The 10,231-nt window shown below is 38.7% G+C and overlaps 1 protein-coding gene across 1 annotated transcript; it reads right to left on the bottom strand.

Annotated features, from left to right (window-relative positions):
• Window positions 1–2,237: 2,237 nt before the first annotated feature.
• Window positions 2,238–3,698, bottom strand: LOC120255830. Its single transcript, XM_039263603.1, has 2 exons — window positions 3,290–3,698; window positions 2,238–3,052 (listed from the first exon to the last, which is right to left on the bottom strand). The coding sequence occupies exons 1-2, from the start codon at window positions 3,696–3,698 to the stop codon at window positions 2,238–2,240; spliced, it is 1,224 nt and encodes a 407-aa protein (XP_039119537.1).
• Between the last annotated feature and the right edge of the window lie 6,533 nt (window positions 3,699–10,231).

Consider the following 10,231-nt stretch of genomic DNA (forward strand, 5'->3'; position numbering starts at 1 on the left):
AACCGCGTATCCCGATCGGACACAATAGTAACGTGAGACACTATAAAGTCTCACCACTGATCAATGTACAACTCGCCTAACTTCTCTAAAGTCATGCCGCCCCGACACCAAGAAGTGAGCAGACTTGGTCGACCGTCCACCACCACCCACACACTCGTCGAAGCCTTCATCGGGTTCGAGGAAACCCGTACACAAAAATCCATAGCAATGTTCTCCCACTTTCACTCGTGGAATGGGAAGAGGTGCGAAGTCTCGCCGGCCTCGATGCTCCACCTTGACCGCCGACGAGTCAAGACATCGTACCATGAATCGTGCGACATCTCTCTCATGTTGTTCCACCAAAAGATATCCTTCAAACCTGTACATTTTGGTGCTTCCAGGGATGCCATCGAGTAGCTGGTATAATGAGCTTCCCTCCATGATTTCCCTTTTTCAATTCGAATTATTTGGAACGCAAAATCCGATCACCAAATCTTCATCGAGCCATCTACATGAATTCTAAACCGAACTTGGTGCCCATTTCCATTTCTTGCCGAATCTTCGCAGACAACCATCCACTTCTTGTGCTCTGCTTTAATCCTCTCGGGATAGAGTAGGTCTCACCACTAAACACGCTAAATACACGCCCGGTGTCCTTTCAACACCACTTAGTCAGGTCCATTCATCTCAAATCCTCCAAGATAGGCTTCTGGGAGGTGATTAATGTAGCAACACTACTGAAAGATTTCCTACTAAGGGCATCAGCTACCACATTTGCCTTTCCGTGATGATAGGCTGATGGTCAAATCATAGTCTTTTCAATAACTCCAACCATCTCCTCTGCTCTCATATTCAGCTCCTTCGTCGTGAAAATGTATTTAAGGCTCTTGTGATCTGTAAAACACCCTCACAAGTCTCCCCCATATAAGTAATGTCTTCATATCTTCGTGGCGAAAATCACTCGCAGGCTAACTCCGGATCATGAGTGGGATAGTTCACCTCAAAATGGTTTCAACCTGCTAGAAGCATAAGCCACCACATGACCATTCCCGCATCAATACACACCCAAGACCAGTTTTACAAGCATCGATATAAATGGTAAACCCTTCACTAGGAGATGGAAGTGTGAGAATAGGTGCAGACACCAACCCGTGTTTCAACTCTTGGAAACTTTGTTCATGTCAATCGATCCACACCGAAAACTTGCTCCTTTTCTGGTGAGTTTGGTCGATAGTGCCGCCAACACCAAAAACCCTTCCACAAACCATATATAATAACTGCTAGCCCCAGGAAACTGCCAGATCTCCGCCACATTAGTAGGTCTCTTCCACTCAACAACGAGCTTTCTATCTTCTTGGGATCAGAAATCCCATCCTTAGTTATCACATGACCAAGGAAAGCTACCCTCGTCGAACCGGAACTCACACTTAGAGAATTTCGCAAATGCGTTTCTTCTCTCTCAAGATGCCTAGCACAATCCTTAAGTGTTCTTCATGCTCTTCCCGACTCTTCGAATATACCAGAATATCATCAATAAAAACCACTATGAACCTATCAAAGAAAGGTTTAAATGTTTTATTCATCAGATCCATAAAAACAGCCGGGGCATTCGTCAACCCGAAAGACATTACAAGAAACTCATAATGCCCATAACGAGTGCGAAATGCAGACTTCGACACATCCCCTGCCTTGATCTTCAGCTGGTGATATCCTGACCTGAGATCAATTTTTGAAAACACCTGAGAACCCTGCAATTGATCAAAAAGGTCATCTATCCGAGGCAATGGATATCGATTCTTTACTATCACCTTGTTCAACTCTCGGTAGTCGATGCATAATCGCATACTGCCATCCTTCTTCTTCACGAACAAAACTGGAGTACCCCACGGAGAAACACTGGGGCGAATAAAACCCTTCTCAAGTAGTTCCTCAAGTTGCTTCTTTAACTCCTTAAGTTCTGCAAGTGTCATCCTGTAAGGAGCCTTAGATATGTGGCTCGCTCCCGGAATCAAATCAATACCAAAATCCACTTCTCTGTCTGGTGGCAAGCCAGGAAGATCCTCGGGAAAACATCGAAAAAACCTCTCGACCACACTCGAATATCCTCTAACACTGCCCTTCGATTCAAACTTCCACAAATGTTGCAAGAAACCCTCGAGCACCCACCCAAGAGTATTTCGAGCTTGTAAAGCGGAAAATCACACGAGGCGTGACACGCACTCATTTCCTTGAAAGGTGAACTCGACTCACCGAGGATTTTAAACACTACCCCTTTTTGCATAACAATCAACTACGAGATGAAATCTAGACGGAAAAATCCATTCCCCAAAAATGATATCATAGTCGATCATACCCATAACATGAAGACGAGCTAGCAACTCATGACCGGCAACAATAATGGGACAGTTCTCACATGCTCTACTAAGAACAATATCAACTCCCACTAGGGTGGCAACACACAAATCATACTCAAAAGTAGTAACATGCAAAATATGCTTCCGAATAAAAGCAGACGAGATAAACGAATGTGTAGCTCCAGAATCAAATAAGACACAGGCATATGTTGAATAAACTGATAATATACCTGACACCACTGCATTTGAGGCATGAGTATCCTCCTGAGTTAACGCATAAACACGTCCTTGTGTCTTTGGCCTTCCTGCCTTTTGCTGAGTTGAGGATGACGGTTGCTCACTGACTACCTCCTTTCCTGAACGTTGACCCACAGAACCCTGAGATTTATGTGCTGGTACATATCTAGAATTTTGAACTGTAGAGGATCTTTGTGCTCCAGAAGACTGCATCTGTGGACACTCAGCAATATGGTGCTCCAGACTGCCACACCTGTAACATGCCCCTGTAACCCGCCTGCAATCCTTAGAGTCATGCACACCACCACAAGTAGAGCATTTCTTCTGGCCAGAACGAGAAGAAGCATGTGGCAATCCTCGGGATCTCTGAGCTGGCGGCTCACCCACTGTTTGAGACTTATTCTGACCCACATCAGACTTGGATCTTCCTCCATTCCCCAAGATACGATCTCCCTTGTTGTCAAAACTTCTATCTCTTCTTCCTGAAATCTTCCGCTTTGATCCCCGGTGTCACCCCCAAACAGTGTCCAATGACTTAGCCGCCCCTACCACCTCCGCATGAGACAGGTGTCGTGTAAAGCGGCTAAACCCCTCTCGAATATGTGCTCGCAAGCCTCCCTCAAAAGCGTCGAGCCCCGCTTTGATCATCATCAACCAACTTCGGAGCATACCCTAGAAAGCCCCGTCGAATTCCATCTCATACTCATCAATAGTCATACTTCCCTGAGTCAAGTTAATGAACTTTCTCTCAAACTGCACCATCTTGTCTCTGGTGAAGTATTTACAGAAAAGGGCTTTCCTCAGCTGCTCCCAAGATTCAAACTCCTTTCCCTGACGAATGCGAAGTTCTCCTCTGTACTCGCTGGGTTTGGTCGGTCCCTCGAGCATGTACACTCCGAACCTAAGCTTTTCTTCTTCATTACACTTCATCACAGCAAAAGCTTTCTCCATTTCTTCTACCCAAACCTCCACATCATCAGGATTGGTAGTGCCCTCAAACAGTAACGGACCAGATCTTTTGAATTCCATAATAGTCTTCTTCTTAAGCTTTTGGGAAGTAGGCGGAGTAGGAGGAGGCGGCGGTGGTGGGGGTGGTGCTGCTTGTTGCTGTCTCTGGTCACGCACCATCCCCTACCACCCTCTGAACCAACTCCATCATAGCTTCATCTCTATCCACCCTTCCGCCCCTCCTTCGATGTGGGCATCCGCAGGTCGATGCCCGCCCAAACAACTCTCCAACACTCCCACCGGCACTCTACGGGTGTCATTCTCGCAGGCAAACTCAATCAAAATTAGACAAAACTCTAAAAGTTTAACTAGCTCTTGAGAATGTAAAGCTAACACATAAGTCATCCTAGCAGTCTAAATTAGAAGGTCTATAAGGAATACTAGGATCAAGATTAACTGAGAACGCCTCGATACTACTAACTTTGATCACGCCCGAACCCTGCTCCCCTGTGCCCAAAGTACCGACAAAATGGCCACACACTCAACCAAGCCGAGGCCCGTAAGAGCTGTAGCCCTCAAAACCCGTTTCTCAACAAATCACAAAAAGTTTAATAGAGAGCAAAGGCTAGAAACAAGAATCGGAGTTCAACACTAAAAAGAAATAACTCAAGTTGTCTTGCGACAACAAGTACAAATTTAATCAAATAAAAACTACGCCCACAACAACGGGACTTATTACATGCTAAGAAGATTGACTCGTGTCCCAACGATCCCCGCTAAGCTATCCATCACCCGACCTCTACTCCCGATCCGAAAGAAAAATAACAACAAAATTTATGAGCTTGATGCTCCCAAGAAGCACCCACTAAAAATATAGGGATCACTTATCAAAAATCATAATTTAATAATTTGCAAAAACCAACCATAAGTTTAATCTCACATAACATAGATGTCAAAAATTAAGCATATAGGTCCCCAAACAACTATCGCCCAAAACAAATCACCAAATTATATATTTACCCTCAGTGACCCGAGACAAAACAAAAGTCATATTTTTTTACCCCAGCCCTGAGCCAAAATTAACAAAGGCCGATATTCTCGCACTGCGTGCAAGCAGTGGGAAACTATAGTTTCTAGAACAAAAATACGTGTCCATACGGTCATGGTTTTAACCCCCAATGATAGAGTTATTGCAAAGTTAGTTGGGGACTAATTTCTATATCAAAGTACCTTGTTCACAAAAACGATGAACTAACAAAAATTCAAAAACAAGCTAAAGTACAAGAGTTTACATGAACATGATCCCATGTCATATTAAAATAAACCAATTAATAGAATCCATACATTAACAAATAATAAAAAAATAATAATATTTGCTAAATAAAAATTAAATAAAATACCCAAAAATCAAGAGAATAGAAAAATCAATTTAAATAAAGTTAACAATAATCTTTTAAATATAGTATCTGAAATTCACAAGCTATACTGGTCTGAATAAAACAAATGAAATACAACTTTGAAATTCAAAAAGTTAACTATAATTTTAAACAAAGGAATAATAATAATACAGGAATGATATGATCCCTGATTGCAAACGTAGTATATATAATAATTAAAAAAATTTAAGGAAACTAACATTTAAATAATTTTCGATCTCTTAGTTTAAACATATCTTTAATTCAAAAATTTAAATAATCATAAATCAAATACGTGAAATTTCAGATGGCAAATAATCGATTTAAAATGAATTAACCGAAAAATTCAAATACTTGAAATATTCGGGATTTGAGTGCACATCTAGACATTTCGTGATTCTACGTGATATCATTAATTTGAAGTTTTAAATATATTAAAAATAATTCCGAAAATACTGTTAATTAAATAAATATAATTTGAATAATGAACTCGAAAACCTATTTATCACAAAAATAAATAAATAAAATACTTATTTTCACAAATTTAGCTAGTGTCATAGAACGATATACATAGCATAATTTATATGTGGGATACTTACTCGATATTCAGCTAAATCCACAAAAATCCAAGTTGACTCCCACTTAACTCTCCACAAAAAGAACCTATAGACATAAAAATCAGCTCAATAACCCTAACTTTACAAATTAACTAGGAGTCTTGGATTCCAAGTATAACACTTAATCTTATAAAGGATCGAAAAATAAATATCACTCTGATACTATAAGACCTCAATCAAAACACCGCACATCCTAACCCAAACGATAGACAATGCATCAAGAAGAAAATTAAACTGCTAAAGCATTACTAATTAACCTTTAAAGGATAATATATATTCACACAACGGCATCCATAAATAAACTCGGATAAAACATGGAGAAGTAAAAGCTTGCCCTCGAATTCATCGAACCACTCAGCGTAACTATAAAGAACGTATTTAATAGAGAAACTTAAAAGAACATGAAGAACCCATAAGCAGAGAACATCTAACATACAACACCAAACAAACACCCAACACTCGCCAAACAAGACCACCACAAGATACGTAGAAACTCGATGATCGCCTAACCTTGTATTTTGGAAGTCGCTTAGATCCCTCGCTTTGACAATCGGGACTAGGAGAACCTCTCGATTCTGCCACCACAATGCTAAAGAGACGATAGGGAGAAGACTGTGAAGTTGTCCCTTTTATTGAGATTTATCGCATCGGGTGGGAGGTTGCCTAAAATATGGGTAGAAGGTTATGAAAGGATAAGATAAAACTTTTAAAAAGAAACTAATTAAATTAAATAAAACAAAACAAAACAAAAAGATAATTTTAAAAAGAGTGGGGTCCACAGCTTAAGAATAGATATAATGTTCCTACTCTCTCATCCTTGACCACTACTAATGCTCCTTCGTTAATCATCTATCAATTCCTCTCAGATGAGACCTCAAAACCATCACCACTAGCTCGCTAACAAATATTAAATATTCTTCAAATCTAGTAGGCATTACCTCTTGTAAAAACAACATTCTACTATTGTAAAACTTCAACTAAATTGCCCTTTTTTCGACAATCTTGTATTCCTATCAATTACAAACTTTCACATGCCCAAATTCACCTTGGGCATAATTATTGAATCACTCACTATGAGCAATGTAATAGAATGAAGCGCAAAAATACATAAAAATACAAATATGACCTTAATTTTTATATATGTAGACAAGCCAAATCATCATACTCCCTCATTTGGATTCATCACATTCGCAAATTTATTTTTACTTTTGTTTGGAAAGTCCATGTTCATATGATCCTTTACTAGCATTTTCAGCACATTATTTTATTTTTGAACTTTCCCTTAGACTTTGATCTTCCTATTTGCTTTGGCCCTCTACTTAAACTTCTACTCCTTTCCTTGCTCCTACAATTACCAATTGGCAAAGTAGCACTTGTAGAAGACATGCTCTCACCCATCCTCTTTTTTCTTAACTCATCATGCATGACAATACTCACAACAACATCAAATGTAAGAGTAGTATTGGAAGCATTTTGTTAATAACTACAAGTTTACTCATATCCATATCCAGTAAAGAACATATAAACATAAAAGCCTTAATATCATTAGTAAAGACACATTCTAAGGATTTAAGTTGTATCGAAAGTTCATTAAATTCATTTAAATGATTAACCATGGAACTATCATCAATCATTAAATTAAACAATTTCTTTATCAAGAAAAGTCTATTTGAAGTAGATTGTTTTATATATAATTCAATTCAACATAGACATCATACATGATGTGGCCTTTTCCTTAGAGACATTGAACACAACCTACTTTGTTAAGCACAATCAAATATATGCCAAAAAGCATTCTTGTTCAACAATTTTCGCTCATTTGTTATTTATTCTGGCTTTACTCATAATAGTGGTTAACGAAGTTATTTTTAATACAAGTAATCCCTCTATCTCGCATCTTTCACTATTGGAAATTTATCCCATCGATAATCTTTCCTTTCATATCTTCCCCCATATCTCCTACTCGTGAGTTAACAACAATCTAAGTAATACTCGACCAAATCTAGCTTTGATACTAATTGTTATGAAAAATAACCCTCAACCAACAAGCGTAATATGATAGGTAAGCAAAAACATAAAAAGACAATAAATAGGCATATTTTAATGAGGTTCTAGATATTCGTATTCCTAAAGAAACACAATAGAAAGCTTCCACTATATTAAAAAAAGATTACAACCCTTTTTTTCCTCAATGCCATAAGTGGATCACAATTAGAGATGGGCACGGGGCCGGGCAGGGACAAGGAGTGTCTCCCCACTCACTCCCCCATCTTGCGGGGGATTCCCAGCCCCGCCTGCGCTGAAAATTGGGAGGAGAAAGTCCCCACTCCCCCGCCACATGGGGATCCCCGCTCCCGACCTCCCACCATAAATCTAATAATCAAGGCATAACCATAAACTTAATAGATACCAATTGAGACCAATTTTATCAATAACAAACATGATATTATATTATATATTTTTAATTTATTTTATTTTAACCCTATATTATATATATATATATATATATATACTGGGACTGGGACTCACTGCTGTGGAGATCACTCCCCGGCCTCTCCCCGCTATAGTGACCAGGGAAATTTATTCCCCTTTCCCCGTTCGCGCGGGGGAGGGAACCAGGGATTCCCCGCCTCATGTCCATCCCTAATCACAATAAACCCAACATTAAAACGCTTCTCCCAAGAAAATACAATGATCTCACCTACACACACAAAAAAATCAAGAAAAACAAGATAAAAAGAAACATGAATTTAAATTGGCTTCAAATCTATTATGGGTCTATTTAACCCATTTAAAACAAGCTCGAGTCAAATGCGATATCCATCCTGTACTAAATTTTTCAGTAGGGCACTCAACTATGCTTTATTTTCAAATTGGTCATCAAACTTTAAAACGCATCAAAATGGTCACCCAAGTAATTTTTCTTTTCACAGGACATCCACTCTATGCTTTCCGGCAACAAATGTCTTACGTGGCGGCCGGAATTCCTAACTCAGCTCTTAATGGCCATGTCAACAAGCCTCCTTGGCATGGACATATCACCTAAAGATGCCATGTCAGCAAGAAGTTTCCAAATCATCTCTTCTTCATCCTTCGATTCAGAGCAACATGAAGAATTAGGGTAGGGAAAAACTCAGCAAAGCTTTAATTGGTTAGTTTGCAAAGCAAGAAGCTTCTTTCTATATTAGATAGTGTTGAATGGAAATGTCAGCAATTGGAGCTTTCATTAAGATTTAAAACTTCAATACATCTCCATTTGAAAATGTTAGCAATGCCTAAAAGTGGACCAGCTTCAACTGACCATGGAGCATGGGTCACAGATCTTTGTAGACTAAGAACCTTTTGTTGTATATGTAGATGCTCTGATTGCCATTCCTTTCAAGTTAGTTGGAATTTACTTTCAGTTGTTCTATTGTAATGTTATTTTTCCTCTTTTCAGTGAGTGTTTTGTTTGTTGAATCACTAGTAGCTTTGTTGTATTTCCTTGTGGTAGGCGTATCACTCGGGCTTGATAAAGAGTTTAGATTGGGTCAACATTTGTAAATGAACAGTGCATGGATGAATTCCGGGATTGGTTATTGAACTCTCATGACAAAAATCTTGTCTCATGAATGATGCCGATCTCGATATAACCAAGCAAATAAATCCACACAAAAACAAAGAAATGTCTCAAGATAAATATGATTGTTTTTCCTCTCATATGTTCTAAAGGGAGAATTAAACAATAAAATATACACTCATTCATGAGAAAAGCATCAAAATAACTCCACTAAATTAAAGGAACAAACTATGGTTGATTTCTCACAACAATAGAAGCTAGTCCGGGTGGTGAAGAAGGGGAAAGATGAAGCCCTATGGAGAAGATGAACTTCTTTCTACTATCTGTTCAGTGGAGTGAAGAAGAGGAAAGTTAATGATGACGTGTGTCGTTTATTGGGGTGATGTGTCCATGCCATGGCTTGCTGACATGGCCATTTAAAGCTGAGTCAGGATTTTATGCCGCCATATAAGACATTAGTTTCCGAAAAGTATCGGGTGACTACCCCGTGAAAAACAACTTAGATGATCATTTTGATGCTTTTTAAGTTAGATGACCAATTTGAAAAATAGAGCAAAGTTGAGTGTCCTACCAAAATTTACCCACTTCTTTTGAGTACTTTGTTCCTCATCGTGTTTTTATTCTTACGCCTTTGATCCCGCGATAACTTCTAGGATCCAACTATCATCCTCCTTGATAACGACTCAGATTGCTAGTGACTTTTCTCCGCATCACTGGTCAAATGGGTCTTCACAATTTTGAGTAACAAATGGTGAATACATATATTGCATACAAATATATATATATATATATATATATATATATGTGTGTGTGTGTTCGAATAAGAGAGTAGCAACATTGAGAAGTAAAGAGAGGAAGTAGCATGAGTACTTAGAAGAACAACTACTTGTAATGCACATATCAACAACAACATTAGAGAAGCAAATAAAGGAAGTAGCATGAGTAGTAGGAAGAATAAAATAGGATGCTTGAATTAATGGGTTCCAGCATAAATCTGATATAATAATACATTAATTTAAACAATAGAACATGAATTTGTTTAAAAAGTTACACTCACACTACTGGGCTTTGGAGGCAATTAGATAGAGGGGTTTTAAAAATCACCCTATAATAAAATAGGAG

The sequence above is a fragment of the Dioscorea cayenensis genome, unplaced genomic scaffold (genome assembly GCF_009730915.1).
Source record: "Dioscorea cayenensis subsp. rotundata cultivar TDr96_F1 unplaced genomic scaffold, TDr96_F1_v2_PseudoChromosome.rev07_lg8_w22 25.fasta BLBR01001209.1, whole genome shotgun sequence".
Lineage (NCBI taxonomy): Eukaryota > Viridiplantae > Streptophyta > Magnoliopsida > Dioscoreales > Dioscoreaceae > Dioscorea > Dioscorea cayenensis.